Source organism: Cariama cristata, unplaced genomic scaffold, assembly GCF_000690535.1.
Source record: "Cariama cristata isolate BGI_N322 unplaced genomic scaffold, ASM69053v1 scaffold22439, whole genome shotgun sequence".
Classification (NCBI taxonomy): domain Eukaryota; kingdom Metazoa; phylum Chordata; class Aves; order Cariamiformes; family Cariamidae; genus Cariama; species Cariama cristata.
Genome location: NW_009634410.1, coordinates 44,631 through 65,949, shown reverse-complemented (window position 1 = coordinate 65,949; position 21,319 = coordinate 44,631). Strand labels below are relative to the sequence as shown.

General features: G+C 50.5%; 1 protein-coding gene across 1 annotated transcript in view; it reads right to left on the bottom strand.

Annotated features, from left to right (window-relative positions):
- Positions 1-1,450: 1,450 nt before the first annotated feature.
- Positions 1,451-21,319, bottom strand: part of LOC104167036 (voltage-dependent T-type calcium channel subunit alpha-1G-like) — a gene marked incomplete at its 3' end in the record, with an annotated part of 37,689 nt that continues 17,820 nt past the window's right edge. Inside the window, exons 8-14 of the mRNA XM_009707156.1 lie at positions 20,884-21,314; positions 20,751-20,795; positions 18,979-19,343; positions 4,336-4,487; positions 3,596-3,781; positions 2,330-2,444; positions 1,451-1,606 (exon numbers count right to left, since the gene is read on the bottom strand). Of these exons, the coding sequence (XP_009705458.1) occupies positions 1,451-1,606; positions 2,330-2,444; positions 3,596-3,781; positions 4,336-4,487; positions 18,979-19,343; positions 20,751-20,795; positions 20,884-21,314 (1,450 nt within the window). The remainder of the gene's footprint in view (positions 1,607-2,329; positions 2,445-3,595; positions 3,782-4,335; positions 4,488-18,978; positions 19,344-20,750; positions 20,796-20,883; positions 21,315-21,319) is intronic.

Sequence of the window (21,319 nt, the reverse complement as noted above, 5' to 3'; positions counted from 1 at the left end):
GGGAAAGAGGGGCCCGGGGGCTGGGTGTGCAGGAGCAGGAGCATCCCAGCAGGCACGCACGGGGATGCTCTAGCGTGAAAAACCAGGCTGAGCCAAGGACCAGAGGTGTCAGCCTCCCTTGAGGACCAGGGGTTGAAAAGGGGCTGCTGCATTTAAAGGCTGCATCCTTTTCTCTAAGAAGCGGGTGCAGCAGGTGATCTCCCACTTCGGTGACCTCCAGACCTCCATTTGCTAGGCTGGACAGACAAAGGTTTGGTTTTGAAGCTGTCATCACAAGCAGACAAGGAGCTTTTTACCTCTTCTCGCTTGGGCAAGGGAACATTGCGCTATTCAGGGGAACTTGGCAGTGACCTTCCCTTCGGCTGAACGGTGGGGGGATTTACAGACAGAAACAGCTACAACATTAACAATTCAAAAAGAAAAGCACCAACATGGAAAGAGACGATACAAAAAATAAAAAATATTTCTTCTTGCTATCTCCTGGTACAGCTCCATTAATTTAACTCTAAACTGTGCTCCGAAAATAATAATAGTAATAAAAACAGTTCTGTGCATAGCTGTTCATAGGGTAGTAGGATATTATGATACACAAGCAACAAACCTTAAATAATATTTAGTCATCCCCAAATGCTTATAAAACTCAGCGATAGCATGTAAAAGCACAGCCTAAACAAGCAGATCCCAGGGAGCAGGGTGTAAAGGTCCCCTCCCCTTACTGATGTTCTTGGACAGTCGGACAATTTTTGCAGAGAACGGGCGGGCATGGCAGGTCCCCGACTCGGGGACTAGGTGACATGCTCACCTTCCTCCGACTTGGACAGTTGGGAAGGCAGTACGATTTAAAAAAAAAAAAAAAAAAAAAAGGTTGAGTTCAAACTTAAGTGCCCCCCGTCCTTCCATCAAAGCCTCCAGCAATCCGGGATGTCTCATGGACGTTCCCAGCCTGAGGAAGCAGATGGCAGAGACCAGAAATTCTGTACTTTAAAATGTGCAGAGCATTGCAGGGCTGGAAACGGGAAGAGCTCCATGAATGCATACCATCACCATCAAAAAAGATAATTGTGTCACTAATCTCTTACCAGCCTGCATAAGTTTTCAGGAGGGGCTTTTAATCTGGCTGACAAACACGGGGAGAACTGTTTCAAAGAGACTGTCACAGCAGCGATCCCATCCGCAGTGCCTGACTCACCGCTGAATTCCCACTCCTGCATTAATGCTAACAATGCTTTTCATTTAAGCCCTTCGTTTAGGAGGCTTGCTGTATTAAATTGCACCATAGCTAAGAAAGGAAAAAAAAAAAAATAAATAGAAGACGACCTAATATTTTCCCCCACTTTTTTCATATACCACTCTTGCAAACGTATTGCTGTCCATCTCAGAAATCAAATTCCAGGATCTGGAGGCCCTGAAACTTTAGAAGAAAGCAAAGGCATGAGCGTGAGGACATTACCTCCGTCTGGAAACCCTCTACCAGGATGGCCACCAGTAGGTTAAAGAGAACGTAATTCCCAAATGTCATCAGAGCAATGAAGTAGAGAGCAGCCCAGGAGGAGGTCGATGCCATACCGTTGTAAAGGACCTTGTTCCAGTCTTCCTGGGTCAAAATCTGCAGAGGAAGGGTGTCAGGAAAATGGAGATAATGGAGGATAGCGTGCTGATTTCCCTGAGCCTGGCTGAGTGTCTGTGCTTTAGATGGGCCAGACAAGGACCCCACTTTGGGGGAATCCATCACAGCTATAACCACAGGAGGATAAATCTGGCCCAAGCCATCTTCTGAGCCAGTGAAGAGACAGGATCAAAGGGACTGTGACTCCCATGATACTGGTAAGGACCCTGCCCAAACTGCCCCGACACCCCCCGCACCAGGGCACACGCTCAGCTGTAAGGGACTGCAATGTCGCCTGGGCTGGACCTTTCCTTTGGTCGGCCAGAAGAGCTAAAAGTCCATAGATCCCACAGTTGTGGAGCTCAGAGCTGCTAAAACAAAAAACCAATTATGGGCTCAAACTAGATTCTCTTCTTTGTTGAAATACCACTGCAAATGGTCCTGATGTCCTCCCCTCCACCTCCACCCTCTACACTCACTTTCACCCACCCAGCCCATACCCTGCAAATGCAAGAGCCTTCTGCCTCAGCAGCCTCTCCTCATTAGCTTTCCGATTTATTCTGGCAACCAGTCTGAAAACCCCAGTGTTCCTGCACTTGTGGTTTTGGGTCCTCTCCCTTCCATGGCAAGGAGCTTGACTAAGCTGTCAGATGCTTTGGAAAAACAACCCCAGCCCTTGCAGCCCCAAAACTCACGTGAGTTGTGACATTTTCCATTTTGTACCTGGAAAACGGTGACGATGGCCCAGAGTAAGGAGTCAAAGTTCTTCCTGTCGGGCAACGTGTCACCATCTCGCTCCGAAGCAAACTTACAGCCAAAGAGGTGCATCCCCAGGATGCTGCATGGGAGGGAAAGCAGGGGCTCAGCGAGAGGACCACGGTACAAACCAGTCATCATACAGCAGGACTGACTGTCTCCTGGTTTCACCTGGGAAATTCTTTTTATTTTTTTGTTTGTTTGTTTTTAAAGAAGATGAATCATTTGTTCACTGAAAAACATGCCTCAAGATCACACAAACCAGTTGTGAATTTGGGTCAAATCCGTCAAAAACTTTCAACCGAAAAGTATGCCCACTCCTTCTTTTTCCTCTGTTTTGTTTTTTTTTAAGTCAAAACATTGTGTTTCAACACTTTCTAAACAAAATGTTTTGACTTTCTGGTTTGTAATGACACATTTTCAGGAAAATATGCTTCAATTGAATTAGGAAGACAAAAAGAGTTTCTGTGAAATGCCTGAATGAGACATATCAGGGGACCCAAACCAGCTTTTTCGATCGACAAGAAAACATAATACCTTTCATTTTAGATTGATACTAAAAGAATAATTTGTTTTCCCCTGCTCTCAGCCAGTAACCTGAATAATCAAATTATCTACAGCTCTGCTGAGCACCACGGCTGCAAAAGGTGGTTTTGGAGTGAAATGTCTCCCTGGGAGAAGGGACATTATTCCATGGAAGAGACCGGCTTTCTTCAGCCTTCCAAGAGCCTGGATTGCTGGAACACCAGAGTTGGTTGCTACCAGGAGACAGGCTCTTCTCAAAATCTAGCCCAAAATCCAAAAATCTGGGGCTACGCCAAGCCTATTTCTAACATTCCCACTTCTCGGAAGAAGAAGCCATGCAAGAGCACAAGCACCACCATGGCTGACTTTATTTTAGGAACATCACTCTCTCCTTGGCTTTTTTTTTTTAGCACCAGGGTTTCTGCTAGTCAGTAAGTAATGGGACCGCTGTCTTGGGGTGATGTCAAGGAATCACCCAGCGGAAAGATTTTTCTTGTAAATCATCTTGCAAAGACAGATGTCTCATTTGGCCAGAGTTAAGAGAATTTAGTCAGGGCAACATGCCGCTGCCAGCACTGGCCAGCGATGTTGTTGCTGGGACCGTTTAGCTCAGCCATGTCCCGGTAGGGACACTTACATCTCATCTCGCCATGGGATCCCACCTAAAAACCCAGAGCAACCTCAGGACAGGGAATCGGAAGCGCTCACCTAAAGATGAAGATGAAGAGCATCAGCAACATGCAGAACGTGGCCACGTTGTCCATGGTCTTCATGAGGACTACGAGCTGGCGCTGGAGGGCTGGCATGAAGCGGACAAGCTTCAAAACTCGCATGAGCCGAAAGGTCCGCAGGACCGAGAGCCCCCCACCTTGCTGGCCCACTATCTCCCACACGCTGAGGAAGGAAAAAAAACAAATCAAAACAAAAAAAGAGGTCATTGCAGGATGAGAAGACAAAGCCTAATGCAAAGGCACAGAGAAGACGCAAAGGGAGGGTGAAATTCAGAGAGAAGAGGGATGGAAATTGGGCAGAGATGCACTGCCAATGCCTCCAGTGAGCTGGACTCCATCCAGGCTTGCAAAGAGCAGAGCCCCACTAGAGTGTCAAAAACACGCCTGCAAATCAGTGGCTGCAGCTGCAGGGGCAATTACAGCCTTTGCACGTGCCAAAAAGACAGAGAGCTACTTAATCAGGCACTGGTTGTACCATTTGGATCCCAGACTTTCCCAGGGCATTGGGACTGATAGCTTTCTGCTTGGGCATCTCTCTAAAATGACCATAAACTAACCCCAAGATATGTATTAGCAATTGTGTCTAAGTGCATTAATTTACAGCACAGAAGTATAAAGTGTCATAAGAAGGTATTTATGCCCACTCTCCATTACTTTCTGTTTAATTAAACAGCCAAATGAGGGGAAACACACATAAAGAAAGCTGTAGGTTTGTACCTAATCACCACAATGATCCCATCAAAGATGTTGTATGGATTCTTAATGTAGCCAAAAGGACCATAAACAAGGACTTTCAACAGCATCTCCAGGGCAAAAAGGCTTGTGAAGACTATGTTGCTGATCTCCAGGGCATTGGTAAGCTCCTCCGGCTGGGGAAAGAAGAGAAGGAAAGGGAGACAGTAAGCAGCATGGCTCCGTATCCAAAATTACAGCTGGAAATACAACAAGCCCCAATACCGCAAGCGTAGCAATACCGATGCTAACGGTGCAGCGAGAAAATAGCAACAGCTCACTCAAAGCCCAGGGGAGAGAAGAAAAATACTATCAGAGTATTTAAGGTTTATACACCCTTTGTAAATTGAGCAGGTAAATCCAGACATGGACTTCACGTTAATCACAGCTTTAGTACCACCTCAGGAGGTTTATGTAGAAACAGCGTGGACCGAGTCTTAACACTTTCACACCCGCCAAACCAATTCGCCTTACGCAGAGGGAAAAGTCGGACCGTTTTCTCACATAAATATCCTTTTAGGGCCGGTCTTTTCATTCAATATCTCATCGAAAGATTTAAGCTAAGATTTTTCAAAAGCAGAGGTTTGAGGTGATATAACTGGAGTGGCTCAAAAAAGCCCCATTATCAGGAGGAGCCAAACACTGCTACTGAGGAAGGGCCCAAACCTGGCATTCCAGACTGGCAATCTAAAAATAGAGGTATGAAAAAAAGCCTTAACAAACAGACTTCCAGTAATCTTAGACCTAAATTAATACCTTTCATGTTTTTCTAGCATATTTCACAGAGGGTTCCCAACAATGCCTGCAGACACCCAGCGCTGCGCTTTCCCCGATGGGTGGGCGGGCATTATTGGAAAACATATGGCAGAAGACAAAAACCGGTGGCGTAGTCTGTTTAGGATCAGTCAGTGACAAAGACAGGAGCAGAATCTGCAGTACCAGATCCCTTCTCCCCATTTAACCCCAACACACGGCCACAACTGCACATTTCTACTCAAAGGCTTCATTAAAATCAGGAGCCAACGTCCTGCTGGCAGATGGCCGCGTGGGCATGTCGGCAGCGCCGAGGTCCTCCGCAGGGCAGTGGGTTGGCACAGTTCACAAAACACCTTACAGACAGCGGGTGCTGGATTCCTTTTTGGAGCGGTTTGGCACTTAACTCACTCAGATACTTTAAGTCCCCACGCGTAACCACCAGCAGCTTTAGATGCCCGAACATCGTGGTGGATTATGGCCAGATGTGCAAGTTCACAGCCGCTACCCCACAAGCAGAAGCCAATGTGCAACACATGCTGTTGACTGCTCCCACCACTTACATGAAACACCTTCATGGCTGGCCAAAAACTTCCTACAACAGACCAGGAGCTGCCACGCCATGGCACATGCTGTAGGGTTTGACATGAGGAGACCCAACCCCAACCCAACCCCATGGGAGCCAGGAGAGGGGATGGCTCAGGGGCAGGGTCGACACTTGGTCAACCGTGTTTCAGAGCCCCAAGAAACGACAGCGACTGAAGGCTTCACAGATATATGCTGGAAAATAAATAGAAAAATCCACGTGGGCATTCAACTCTTTCTTTCTTCAGGGTTGAAGTCTCCAGGCGCAGCTGACCGAGCCCTTGCAGCTCAAGTTCCTCCAACCCAGTGCGATGGTAGATGGGGACCCAAATTGGCCCGGTATTTCAGCGTGGTAGCGTAATCCCTGGGGACTCGCACTGATACCGGTGGGAGCTTGTGATGACACAGCAACAGTCACAGGATAGCAAAGGGGGGAACAGCAGCGTTGAAAATGAAATGTAACAAAAAAGAAAGAAAAGGTGGCATTGAACACTTCCTATACGTCAAACATCCTCGCTGAGGAATGGATCCCTTGGCTAGAGCTTGCCAAACACACAAGACATGCAGCCCAAATCGCCTCCTTGCTAATCTAGAGCTAAATACAAATGCTCCAGCTTCTGATATTAAACGCAGCCTTGGTTTAAAATCATGTACCTATGGGAACACTCAGACACACAGTAATAAATAGGCCAAGAACTTATATGTCAAGCTGCACCTCAGGACAATTTCAAATAGTTGAAAGTCTACATTAGTCACAAAAAAAATGCCAACTCATTCACAAGTGCCCCAGCACCAAGGCAGGCTGTGCTGTTATCATTACCGCAGCGATACTGCTGGAAAGGAAACATGTTCCTGGAAGCTTTCCTTCTCATCCATCAGCGCCACTAACCTGGGCCCCAAAGGCTGATTTCCACCCTCTGGTCCCGCTCTGCGACCGTGCTGCCGAATCCAGCCGGCCCCGCAGGCACAACCCAGTTAAGTCCCTCGACGCGTGAGCAGCGCCCGGCATCTCCCGCAGCCGCGGCATCCCTTCCCCACGGGGGCTGACATGGAAAACCCAACCAGCCCTGGCAGAGATGTCGTGTTAATAGTGTGGATTAATGAAATTTTGCACTTCGTGAGCAGCTTCTGGTTGGAGATGTCATTGGGACGTATAAATCCGGATGGGAGGTGCTGGCAGGGCACAGCTGGGAGATGTGGGGAGCCATGGGGGAAGCAGTGCTTATGCTGCAACTCTCCCAGGACCCCCAGCACCCATTGGAAGGGCTGTGACCCCACCACGCTTCCGCCTGTGAAACATCCCTCCCAGCCCACCTGGCTCACGAGAACCCCAAATACCCCTAGCGCTGATGCAGGAGGGCTACAGGTCAGCCCATGTAGTCTGGTGATGCTCAGCACCTGCAGCAGTGCTGGATTTGTTCATCTCCCCCTGCTTCACCCTGAAAAAGCCGCCTGGCCCCCCACTCCTCCTCCACACACCCTTTTTCCACTTCCCTCACAGGAAAGGGTTTTTTAATATCCAAGATATTGGGCACTCATAATAAAAGAGAAGAGTGGGATCTCCTGAACCAGAGGTGAGAATCAAGATCCAAAAATCTAAGATTAATGGCCAAAACAGGTTGAAAGAGGAAGGGAAAAGTTCCCTTTCACCCCGCCAGGAGAAGAGGAAGGTCTCCAGGGCAGCCCGGCGCTCTGCCAGGGGACGGCGAGGCAAGCATCTCCTGGAAGCACACCACAGCCAGGCCCGGCTGAAATGGAGGAGTTATTTTGCTTTGGGAAACAACACATCCCTCACAGTTGAGATGGGGCAGTGTGAATTACTCGGAGGATTTTTGCAGCCGGCTGCAGAGTGTTCTCCCCTAAGCCCCTCGCTCCTGCTCGGGGGGTCCCCAGGGCAGCTCATGAGCCCCCTGCAACAGCTCCACATCCCTTTCAAGGGACACATCGCTGCAGCCAGACCACGGGACACCCGCCTGGACCCGCACTGGGAACTGTTTATAAAAACAGAGGTGGGCTGAGATCATGATCCTGCCCAAGGGGATCACAGCCAGGCAGTGGGGATTTAGGTACTTCTGAGAATGCCAGCTATGGGATTTCCCCGCAGCCATAGATGCGTATGTACAATAAGACTGTTTATAAGATGCTTCTGCTCGAGAGAAATCACAAACATGTCTGAGACGTCTTTCCTTAGACATCATTACAATACAGCAGGAAAGTGGCTTTTCTTTCCTGTGGGAATTGAAATTGTCATCCCATTCCAAACAGGAATGCAGAGTTTCAGAATTGGCAAACCGAAACACACTGTGCCCAAAATTTTGAAAGCTCTCGCCTCCATTTCAGTCTCTATTCTCTTATCCATTTGCTCTGTACCGTAAATCAACTGAAATTAAAAAACATAAATAAAAGTCAGCTTGAGGAAGAACACAGACCTTTTTGTTCCCAAACTGTTCAAATGGACATTTCAAATATCTCAGACAACATATTTCAAAAATTAATTTTTTTTTCAAGCTAGTTCACTGAAACCGCTCGCCTCCCACAAACAACTTCAAGTTTGACAAACTGCCATTTTCTGACAATAATTGTCTAATCAAAACAATATTGACCAGCTCTAGACATAATGTACCTGGGAGAGTCACCGACTCCTGACACCCAACCGACTCCACGGGTCCTCACTGGGCACGGAGGAAAAGAGGAAAAGTAAAATCAAGCAGCTTTCCCCTCCGAGGGCCACAACACAGCAGCGAGGGGAGGTCACATCCTTCCTTGGACTAAAGGATAAATTTGGAAAACAAACCCCTCCGGGACCCCCCCAGAAAGGGCATTTTGCAGGGAAGCAGAACCCGAGATGCAGATCCTGGGGTTTCTTTGCAACACAAAGCCTCCTGCCCACCACCCCAACTACAGCACATCTGCCACAGCCTCAGCTTCTCCATTAAAAGAAGAGTCTGCTAATTCTCTCACCAGTAGCAGCAGTGACTAATTAAAAGGAAAGCATCCTATGATTAAACAAGCAACACCAGAAGGAGCGAGACACAAGCGCGATTCAGCTGTGGCACGAAATACCAGCTCTTCTGATGAGTCTTTGGTAAATACTGAATTTTGTTTCCAGGACACCTCGCCTTGCTGGACACACAGACATGGTGTCCTGGATAAATCATTCCCTGTTAGCTCTCTGTTTGTGTAGTGTCGATTTGTTGATGTACCAAACAGCACATTGACAAGCTCTGGCAGCACATAAAATAGGAGCAGACAGTGCAGCATCCCTCACAAACATCACACGGCAAAGGCAGGCGGCGGGGAGGAGGGGAGCAGTGGGCGCCCACCCAGAGGTAACCCTGCCCGGCAGGGTGCAAACCCTGGCAGCGAGGAGGGGATGCTCTCTACACCCTGCCTGGCACCAAGCCGTCGGGGACAGGAGGAGGCAAGGGAAGATGTCTGGAGGTACTAAATGTTACCTGGAGGGGTACCTCAGAGCTGGACCAGTGCCTTGCCCTGTTTCAGCATTCAGAAATAGGCTGTAACGCATTTCTTTCAAATTTTATTTTTTTTTCCCTCTTTTTAAACTGAGTACAAGCTGATGAGCAAGGTTTCCAATGGCAGAAGGGACGGGCTCCGTCCCTGGCTGAGCATGAGATGGTGGCACACACTACTCCTTCCTGCGCACGGGGCTCCCAGGTGTCTGCTGAGCAAGCGAGGCTGCAGGCAACAAGTGGGGAAAAAGGTGAGGACAGGGTCTGGGGTCTTTAAAAGCACAAGCCCTGGGGACTTTGTTCCCCAATTCCTGAAAGACAAGCCTTGCTGCGTGATGAAGTGCAACCAAGTGCCTTGGCAGACGGTGCACAGAGCTTATAAGGCTTCTACTCCTGCCTTCCTCCAGCCATGACCCGTATAAAGCACAGGCATGTCCCAGGCTCTTCATCATCACCAGACCTGTGCCGTGGGCACGTCTGGCATGGATCCGTCCACCCCCATTTCCCCCTTGCCCAGGCAGTAGCGGGCTCCAGGCTGTGGCCAAGCCTGGTCTGGCCCAGCCCCTGCCCCCAGGGATGTCAGCACAAAAGAGCAGAAGCATCCCAGGGTCTTTCCTCTCTCTCCTGGCAACAACAAAATAAAATACAGAAAACACTCTGTCTCGCCACAGCAAATTGGGAGGGATGGGGAGACCGGCCAGGAGGCAGATCCCTCCTGAACCCGAGGGCTCTGCTTCTGCGAGCGAATCCAGAAGACCATGAAAACTTCTACCCCATTCAAACGGCTGCAGAATAAAACCCTTCTGAAATCATTACCATGGCAACTAAGGAAAAATAACACAGAAAGAAAATACCGACCTCAGCTATTTCACAGGAAACACCAACAGCATTTTACTGACTCATCACTTGCAGATTTTTAATATATATACATCAAAAAAAAAAAAATCAAACGGGTCACACAGAGACGTGATTTTCAACCTGACACTGCTCCATTAACACCCTCTCCACCCTCCATGTGGGTGCAGACACGCATCGTGTCTGCCTTGAAACAGGAGCCAGACCATGAGTCCTGGGGCACAATGCAAGAAATTCTGATGAACGGAAGCAGCTATTAATTAACAAAATGAGATGCCCTTTTTTTGCCCTCTCCCACGTCCGATTGCCCATCATTTACAACTCATGACTGTGTCCTCCATCAACCAACGAGCCTTCTCCGTGCCCTGCCCCCATCGCACCCACATTATCCCCCCGCCTTGGTGCACCCGCTGAGCCGCGGCCATCCCAAAAACCACTTTGGTTCCCTTCAGTTAAATACAGCTCCTCTTAGCTCCAGAGCCGCTTGCTACTTTATAAACAGAAATTCAATCCACGCATATTTTCAGCGATGACATTCATTGTCTTTGGGGCTCCTTAAAAGGCAGCGGGCTTTAGCTATTGCCCTGGGCCCAGCAGCGCGAACCTGAGCCATGCTTAATTGGAGCCCAACAGACCGATAGGCTTTCTCTACTCATCTTCTGCCAAATTGGTTAAAGAAAACAATTCAGGAAGGAGCAGGATTGCAGCGGTTTTTGCTCTGCTCCTCCTGGGGCTGGAGACGCGGAAAGGGCAGCGTGCTCACTCCTTGGTGGGCTGGAGGAGAACTGCTGGGAAGTTCAGGATTTATAGGCATTTATTAAAAGGAAATGACTTTGACAGATGAGAGAACAAGTCCAGTTTCATCCCATCACCGCATGGGAAAGGAGGATTTTGTTACGGGCTGAATGGAGGCTGAATATTTCATGCCACGGCAAGTGATACTGGAAGAAAGGGAGGAAAGCAGCTTTCATTGTGGAGAAACCAGAGCTGTCTGCACAGGAGGGACTTCCCTCCCACCACCGCCGCTAATCTCCTCACCTTCCACCCGTTCTTCCCGGTTCCCATTAATAAATGTCCCTTCCCACCCCACACTTGCAGAAGGAAGAAGCTGAGTCCCATGGACATGGCACCTTCTGGTGCAAGACCTTCCTCTCCACCACATCCTTGTTGAGCAGCCATGGCCAACCACCGAATTCCCCGGCCGCGTGTGCCCACATGGGGCTGTGTCCCCATGCACCTCTGCCTCCAGGGTGCAAATGAGGGGACGAGCCCCGAGCACGATGGAGAACCTCATTAACCAGCCCCGAAGGGACCTGCCATGAACTATCCCTGTCCAGGTCCATAAACAGGACCTGCAGACCATGCTCTCCTCCCCCAAGCCCTGGGGCTGGGCTCTCTTTACCGCTCTCAGGAGGCACCGCAGATATTCTTGCCTCAACTCCTTATCTTTCACAGCTTGAGATTTCTGGATTAATATTATCTCAGAAAATGCAAGAAAAACATGAACTGGCTCATCCATCTGCCCAGGTTTCGAGGGAGCTTAAGCTGAACAAAAGCTGCATTTCCACTTGGTCACACCTTGTAAGTACTTGAGATTTAAAGCCCTCTATTTCTACTTAATCTAAACCAAGTTTGAAACTTATCTCCCCATTAGTACTTGAGAAGGTACCGGGGGAGGGAGGAAATAAAAAAAGAGAAAGAAAAAGGCTGTCTCTGTACGGCTCCTGCATGCTGAACCCGGGTTTCTGATTCTGGTAACACTATCTCTAATGCTGACAGACGTCCACGGGGGAAAAGCTGGTCGTTTCCTAACATCAGCAAAAAACACAATTATAAGAAAGAGCTGAAATCCAGCAGAGACGAGGGAAAACGCACTCAGCTTCTGTCCCCGCTCCCACTGGGGGCTGAGTGGGGTGGGAAGGGGCTCTGCGAGGACATGGGCGGCAGCAGTGCAGGGTGATGGGCACCAACAGCAGGGCGGCCAACCTCTACCAGGAGAACCGGGGGAAAAAATGGACTGATCCCTGGGAAATCACCAACAATCAGCAATCAGGAGTGCTTACAGATGAAAGTATTTGCTGGTGCAAGCTGAGGATGCTCCAGAAGCTCTAGCTGAGTTTGCTGGCTCCCACCCAAGGGGAACAACCACAATAATCAAAGAAGGAGCAGCGAGAAATGCCCAGCTATCTGCAGACAGCAGCGATTTTTCATCCGCGTGGGGATGAAGCAGGTTTCGAAAGCACACATCATTTTCCCATTTCACTGAGCCGGAGTCTCTTCTTAACGCTGCCTGAGCAGAGATAACATGAGGTTACGGATGGCAGCTGAAACAACAGCTGTAATGATAGGATCTAAGGCAGCCTGAGCATTTCCAGCCTCTGAACTAAATTAACAGGAAAGGATTGACACTTACAGCTCCCCATCCAGGGAGTTGAAGAAAACTTTAGTAGATGTCAAGGAATCCACATAGCCTCATCCCTAAAGCATGCAGAGAACTGAATTATCTGATAAAAAACCCATAGATTTTCCAGTTGCATGAAATCTCATTTAATTTTCAAATCATTCAGTCTCCAGAACCAGGATAAAGTCTGCTTTATAGGCACAGCTCATTTTTGTAATGACTATGAGGTCCGTGGCACCCCTGTATTTTGCATGGCACTCTGGAAGATCTTCGTGAGCGAGTCAATTAAACCACGCGAGTTCCTACAAGACCTCATAAACCCTTCAAATCACAGAGGAGCAGAAGAACTCCTGACATCCATAAAAAGAATTACCCCCAATAACAGAGAGCTGGTTTAGAAGCCGCTGAATCTAGTGATTAACAGCTCTGATGACTTCCGTTAGCGTTGACTTGACTTCTCCAGTCTCCAACAACAAACCGTTAATAAGAGTAATTTCTGCTTAAGCAGGAGCTAATTGAATACAGCACGTGCAAATCTATGGGGCACCTCATTTTCCTACCGCGGGAGTGCCCTATGCAGCTGTAGCGCTGAGAAATTAAGTTGACGCTAGCTACAAGCCTTGCATGGGGCAAAGCCAGCAGACGCCGAGGGAGGGAAAGCCTTGCTGAGCTGCCAAAGCTTTGATCGCTTGGCTAACAGTAGCTGGCACAGGGCTGGAAAGATGTGTAATGGAGTTAAATAGAGACATGGGATATGCACCAGAGTGGAAGTGGAGATACCAATAGGAAGAGAAGATGATGCATGAACACAGGACCTTGTGAGCTCCTGGGAAGAGCCTGGGGCAGACGGAGGTTGTCCGGGGAAAGGCTGTCTCATTGATTCAAGGGATACACACACACACCCCTAAGTGCCCTCCTGAATCAAAGCCTAATGAACCAGATTCATACAGGGAAGCATCAAATTAGAAATTTCACCATCACAGAGAAAAGTCAGGCTGGACTATTAAGGCCACCGTTGGAGTAAAGCAGGTGGGGTGCAGGGTTAAGAGGGTACAGCACTGGTCTGCATCGGTGTGTGATGCAGAGAGCCCTCGGTGCAGCACCAGCTGCTGCCTGGATGTAGGACGGGTCTTTGAGTCCCTGCACTTGCAGGAAACAACTCAAAAGAGGTGCAAGAGATACCAAAAATATTTTACAAAAAAAGGTTTCCCTTCCTTCCTGACCTAGAGGCCTGACACAAATCCACGCACATGAAAGAAGCCAAAATGTAGATGTCCTGGTTCAACCTGACATGGAGTCGTGGAGGTTGGAGGGGACACGGTGCTGCCCACGACCACCCTATGGAGCCAGACAAGGGCGAGCCGGGCAGCACACACCCTGCGAGCTCCTGCTCATCCCCAGATCCTCCACAGCCTCCTTGTGAGGCCAACGAGCGCCTGGCAAGATCTCATTTTGGCACATCAGGATGTCAAAGGAGCAGCCTCCATGTGCCCGACAAATCTGCAGCTGCCCTCCGCCACTCCTGTGGCCAGCAGCAAAATGTTTAACTTGGCTTGAAAGTGGTGGAGGTCAGGATGCTCTTGGCCACCAAGTCCTGGGAGCAAAGTGCTTCTAATCCCCAAGACGTCCTTATTTCTTGACGCAGTGCTCACAAATGGATCCAGACCTGCTGCCCTCCAGCCTGCCCAGGACTTTGGACACTAACACAGCCTCAAGCACCCCAGCCTGCCAAATCCCCACTGCCCAGCTCCGTTACATCATTTCTCCATGGAGCAATCAAATTTTCTTCCCACGTGGAGAAATCAATCAGTGGGTGTCACGACAGCTGATACTTTTCAGTTACCTTCTTCCCGGCACACTGAATTCAGGCAGAAGCAGAAGCACATAAAGACCATTTGGGTGACTATTAATAATGCTTGAACCTGGAGCCTAATGGTTCCTCCATGCCGGCAGGTTTTCTAACGCTTCACCTCCCCTCTTGATCATCCTGGATACCCAAAAATTCCACATCCTCTGACGCCGATTAAGAAGACTCCCATGTTCTCCAGCCTCGACTGTTTACATAAATAGACATTTTAATGCATTTTGCCAGCAAGCCTTCCTTTGACGCTTTGGCACAGATGGTTGATATTTCCATGCCGCAGCAGCTATTAGATGGTAATGTTACCAGTGACAACTTTACATCATCCGTACGGTGTACACTCCGGGCCCCTGCAGCAGGATGCACTAGGAATTGAGCTGGAGATAGTCCCATGGGTTTAGGTTGCTCCCGCCTTCCGCAGACGGCGTTTGCACGCTTGGTTTGGGGCCCTGCTGCTTTGTGGATTCCTACAACTCCTTGCTGTAGCTGGGGTTACTCCAGAGGTTATCCTCCTGCTGAGGGGATGTCAGGCATCGCCTCTTCCCACTTTCTTGAAGAACTGTCTCCCATGGATGACGAGCTTTTCTCCTTGGGTGCTGTCCCAGAGAGTCATTCACCCTCGTTATCCCTCCAACTTGCTTTTGAAAATTAACAAAAGGTTCTCTGCAGGTCTGAATCAATTTCTTCTTCCTTCCTTCAGAGACACCAGAGTTTTGGATCAATCTAGATCCAAGTCCCCACAAGCTCCAGCCATGGATTTGAACCAACTGCAGCTTTGGGGAGGCCAGTGCAGGACTCTCCAGTCTCTTTCTTGTTATGTTAACAATGGCGAAACACCGCAGAGACGGTGGCTGAAATTCAAGTGCTATTTAAACAAATGAATATGTAGGGTATAGTTCATACAATGTGAGTTCAGACAAGGAAAATCGGAACAGCCAGGCAGCTCAATGCGAACCAGATTTTAAAAACAAAAACAAAACCCCAAAGCCCTTCCTCAAGGAAGCCCTTGCCGAATTCTTTACCCTGCTGAGGAGTCCAACATCACGCCTTGTACTAAAGCCTTTGCATTTTACTCCAAGGAAGGACTTTGAAAGGAAAAAAAAAAACCAGAAAGAAAAAAAAAGGCAGCACATTATGGAACACAGCCTGGCTTACAGCCAGGGCTGGGGGGAAAGCAGCACAGAAACCCTCTGGTTTAGCAGCACGTTTTAGTCCTGCTCTACGGCAGAACAAGCTTTTGCAAAGCCCTAGCCGTTTGAACCCGCAGCGCTGCGAAGTCTCAGCTTCCCTAAGGCAAATCAGTCAATTGCTTCAACAGTGTATTTAAAATCCCCCCGAGTCCACCTTTAAATCACCTTTATATCCCTCTACCCAAAGCTAATAGTTTCTACCTGCATTTTGCTTCATCTCCGTAGAAAAACAAGCTATTTAGCAGTCACATTAATAATCCGCAGCAATCTGGTTGTCATCTCCCTGATGGAAAATTGCACCCTGCTGCCCAGCAGCCGTGATGTGGTGAGTGCTGTGTGCCCTCAAACCACTCTGCTTTCCTCCCAGGGGACCCAGCAGTGGTGAGAAAGGCGAGAAGTCAGAGCTGGATGGGCAGAAAAAGCGGAGTTAAGCCCGGTCAGGTGTGCCTAGGGCTCACACACGTGCAGGAACCATAGGGAAGCAACCTGATGCTGAGTGAGAAAGTCAGCAAGCTCACGTCAGAAGGAGCTTAGAGGACACCCAGCTCCCGAATCCCCAGCCATATGATGGTAAAATATTTGTGGACAATGACTTTACTGTGGAAGGTGGTCTATGGAGAGGGGCTTTGGGCAGGAGACAAGCTCCTGTGGACACAAACGACCTTTGGTATGTGCATCCAGCACCCTGGCCATGGGTGCTCAGTCTGGCCAGGCTGACTGATGGGTGAATGCAAATAAACAGCAAGAGGTGGGGGCCAGTTTTCAACACACTCCCAATTTCCACTCATTTTGAGGTGCCTTCAAAGAACCACTTTCATCCTAAATATGCCCACCTGGCCTTCTCTGGTTGATGAGTCTGTTAAGCAAGTGATTGAAAGACTGTGTCAGTCTCCTAGGCATCTTCCATGGAGAAAAAGCAGGTCCCTCCAGGATGCCTGTCCCAAGGTGAGATGCAAAACCTCCAGAGGAGCATATTTTTCTCCCCTGGCTATAAGGACGACCTCAGCTGACCAGCTCCTGTCTTGAAGTCCAGGATGCTCTGGTGGTCTTAGAGCTGCTGAATCCCACCCAACATTGCTGGGGACAGATGGGAGGGCAGAAACCTTCTTCCTCCTTGAGTAACCACCAGCCCATCCTTCCTCTCACCAAGTAGCTGCTAGTGCGTCCTCTCCCCTCTTGCAAGGTGCTGGTAAACATAAACCTTTTGACATGGCACCATAAAACATGTCCCGAAAGTATTTATCCTAATATAGCCCAGTATGCCCAGGGTGGCCTCATGTGAAAAGCCCAAGAGGTAAATATTCGTTAAATAAGCAAAGAGCTTAATATAGAAAGTCATGGAGTCAAGTACTCTTCAGGCTCCCTCACATCTTTGCGAACATCAGCCAATCAAGATAAATTTGGCATGGTTGATCACTTGTACTTTCAGGAAAGGCTCTTCTAAAAGAAAAAAATCACGTTTCACTGTTTATAATCTCTGCAGAAAGGCCTGGTCCAGCATTTCTCCCCTCTAATTCCTGCTCTCATAACTGTCAGATTATGAAACCGCAGACTATAAGCCTCCCAAGTTTACAAAAAAACACCTCTCTGCTCTCCGCTGCCACTTTGAGCAGATGAACTAATAAAAACAAGCTCCGCTATTCACTCCAAATGCCTGGGAGAAAGGAATCTGGAACAGTAGTAGCTTCAAAATACCATCAAAGAAAGCAACCACCCACAGCGTCTGGAGTCTCCCCACGCTTATCAGCTCCCTTCACCTTGTTACCTGAAAACCACCGCAAAAATCTGCCTCTTCCCATCCAGCTGCCTGCTGGGACTCACCGCTGGCCAGGGCAGAGGCCAGCACCTCGCTGCCCCATTTCCCCTGAGCCAAAGAATTAAGGAGCTGTGATGCCTTTAGGGTGTTTGGCGATGGGAGCTTGCTCAGCCACCCATCCCCGGTGGGATGGTGTCCCCGGTACACGCGCGGTGGGAGCCTACACCAGCATCTCCCAAAGTTGCTCCTGATAAAGGGCAACAAGCTTTGACAACCTGCCCCTTGGACAGTCGCAGCAAAGATACAGCCCATCTACTTTCACCTTTCAGCCAAAGGATGAATATAATTGTTTATCGGTTTCTGTGAGCCACCTCTCCCCAGGTTCTTAGGAGACGATCTTCCCGATATTATTAAATAAAGGTGGAATCACTCAAGCTTCCCTGCCAAGGGCAGCACACAAAGGTGAAACCTGCAGGACTTCAGAGCGCATCGCTGTTTAATGTGTACTGAAAACAACGGTTAGCCAGCCAGACTGTATTAGGACGTCAGGGAGAAGGTGCTGGCTGGAAGGGACACATTTAGCACAGCCGCGTCTCCCTGGCGTTCGGTCATTGAGGCATTAATGCCACGGGAGGACACGGGAATTTGGAACCGACCTGCAGCCATCACCGCTGCCCCTGCGAGCTGTGGGAGAAACTCCTCTGCATGCAACTGCAAACATGAAACGTGCCAGGAAGGGAGAAAAGAAAACAGCTGTGACCTGAGATGCGAGGGAGCTCCCAGCAAAGGCTGGCACTGGGACAGGGGTGGCTGTGTCTGTCTGGGAGGGGAGAGGTCTGGCATCCCGGGAGAAGCACCCGGCCCCTGGGAGCCCTCAAACATCGGTGGGGTATATAACAAGGTTCTGCAGCATCTCAGCATCCCTGCTAATCAACTCTTCACCCCAAATCCAAACGAAGCGTGCACCTGCAGCACCGAGCCATCCCATGCCTGCGGCAGGACCGAGGGCACCATGCCAGGCGTGCCGCCAGCAGCAGCCACAAAACGTACGTGAGAGCAGACCCTGCAAAAACCTCTCTAAAAGCAGAGCTCTTGTCATCCTTATGGAGACATTTCGAGAGGAACACGGCAACTCCTTTTCTTAATGACTATATATAGGGAAAAGCTCTGCTAGGTGACAAGTGTGCGAGAGGCTGGAGCAGAGGCAGTCTCTTGCCTGCAAGGACTCTGATAATCGAGCAGAGGAATAGCCAGCAATGAGTCTATTTTGGACTCAGCGTGCTGTTGCTGGAGCATGCACCAGGGAGCCAAAGGCATTTGTTACCTCCTCCCCAGGGACTGCAAATTCAATAGACTTTCCTGCCTGCAGCTGCACCGACCCCGGAGCCCGCAGCCGCCGGCAGCACCGCTGGCACTGCCGGGCTGGCACAAACCAAGCGGCAAATGGCTGCTCCCTTCCTCGGCCCCCGGGCCGCAGAACCCAGCAACGCGTGGTCCTGCCCACATGACGGTGGTCTCGGCATGGTGTTGAGCATCCCTGGTGGGGCCGGGATGCGGGAGCTCATGCAGGCCAGGGTGATTACTGCCTGCAAGCTGGAAGCAGGCTCAGAGAAAAAAAGCCAGTCCTGCTCTGTCCTGGGACCCTTCCTACAGCACCCCAATGCCTCTCATCCCAAACCATCCCGCCAGCGCCCAGTTTGCACCCGTAACACCACATGCATCCCCACTGTGCCGGGAGCTGCTGGGACAGCACTCACCTGCTCGTGGTACTCAATCCCCATGCTAAGCGTGTTGATGAGAATGGCCACCATGATCCCACGGCCAAAATATTTGCTGTCTACAATCTTCCGGAAGGTCTCACACACCACGTGCCAGAAGGCCAGCACCCGGCTTGCTCTCCTGGCCCGGGCTCTGCCCCGCTGCGGGTCCCGCTGGTCGCTGTAGTGGGCATCCTGCGTGAACTCGTAGACCCCCTCGCTGTCCGAGTCAGCCGTCTCGTTGTCCGTCAGCTCAGCCTCGCTCGCCAGTGCCTTGAGGCAGTAGGGGCAGCTCTCAGGGTTGCAGGAGCCACTGTCCAGCTTGGTGCAAGGGCTGGAGATCTTGCAGGAGCTTTGGCAGGGACCTGAAATGCCAGCGGGGCAGGGCAACCTGTCAGCCAGGACAGGGAGGCTGCGGACAGCCATGGGAGCAACCCCCAGTCCCCGTTAGCACCAAGCTGCTGCCCTTGACACGACCGGTATTTCCTAAGGGGAAAAGGGCTCCTGCTGAGTTAAAGAGCCCTAGGCAAAACCTGGGCTCCCTGAGCACCTTCTCCCCAAGTACAAAGCCCTCTTTGCTGCCCCCAGGCAGACACTGCCACCAGCCCTGGACCCCTAGCCCACCTCGTTATACCTCTGGCCATTATGGCTAGAAGAAAGCAATCAGCTCCCCTGGCCCTGGCAGGGTCTGGGCTGTAACTATCGGGAGCGCTGCCGCCAGCAGCCTCCTTTCCTGCTCCCACTGTTTGCTGATGCTCCAAAATCACCAGCTTTCCTCTCCAAGCGCTGCCCTCAATGCCAGCTCCCAGCTGCCAGGTGGCTCCCAGGTGAAAATACCAGCGGATATTCCCCAAAAATCCCATTAGCTGGCTGCAAGGGGAGAGGTTATCTGCAAAGGATGCTCCTGACTCATGCACAGCATCATGCAGCAGTGCGAATAAAAACCCAGCGCTAAACCAACTCTGAGCCCAGCTCTGTGTGTTCAGTCTCTGGGCAGGTCTGGGCTGGGGGCAGGGCTTGGTCTCTTCCCTGCACAGCTCCTGGTTGGAAACGTCAGTGCCACTGTCGTAGGGTGGAAAAGGCACTGACCGCCTGGGAAAGCTTGGCCAGAAATGTTTCTTGGAGGCTAAGAGGCTTTGGACTAAACTGGTCCAAGCTCCCAAACTTCAGGACGTGGAGGGGGAAAGAGCACCTTGCAATGAAGGTATGAAACCCTTGATCCAGGAAAGCTGCATTTGGTGTCCAGCTTGGTAATGGGCTTCCTGAGCAATCACAGATTTTTACTACTCAGCATCTGCGATTGCCATGGAGCACTCGTGCAAAGCAAACACCCAATCTCCCCAAGCCTCGTGTCCCACGAGGAGCGGAGCTATGTAGTGCTCAGGGATGTGCTGGGACTCAGATCTGGAAGGCGTCCATCCCCAAGCTCTGCAGCAGGTGATGGGCAACGCAGCCACCTCCAACCCCTGCATTTCGGCAAGGAATGGACGTGGCCATTTGGAAGCAGCCAGGCTGGGCTCCAGCTCTGCCTAGTGTCACTGAGCCCCGTTCTAGCTGATCTGGGGAGCGCAGGGATTTGGGGAGTGTTCCCTGTAATTGCAGAATAAATTGGTTTGAGGGGGGGAGATGGGGATAGGGAAGCAAATGGGTTCATTGAAAACATTCATTTCCCTTGGATTCTTGCAAGTATGAAGTCTGGGAGGTTGAAATCTCCCTCCTGGTTTTGGCTATCGGATGCATTAGGTAGGTCAGAAGATTCATGTTGGCCTCACCTGGAAAGCCATCGCCTTTCTCCGTAACGTGGACTGAAAAGAACCCTGCAAAGATTCAGAAAGAGAAAGAAGTTAGGTTATAGCTTGTATTTCTGGAAGGCAACCCCAGACTGAGGTCCAGCCCCCGGCTCACCCGTGCTCTGCGTCTCCAGCAGCTTGTGCATGGTGCTGTACGGCCCGGGGGGGATGTTGAGGCTTGTCAAGGTGCTGCTCCCGGCACTCACCGCCCCCTCCCCCAGGTTCTTCTCTTTCAGCATCTCGTGGGAGGTACTGGGGTGCACCGTGGGGTACACTTTGCCACCCACAATATTCTTGGGGATCCCCTCTGGGCTCGACAAGCCAAGGCCTGGCTGCGGGAGGGATGACCGGCAGCGCACCGGCTCAAAGTGGCAGTCGGCGTGGTAGATGCTGTGGACGGACTCGGTGTTGCTGGGAGCGGTGCTGGGGGCCCCGTGGGGGTTCGGGGCTGAGGGGGGGAGCATCAGCCGGTTGGTGCCGTTGTGGAGCGAGCTGGTCTCCACATCGCTGATCTCCGGGCTGGCGCGGGGCGCCCGCAGGGTCCCACTGCC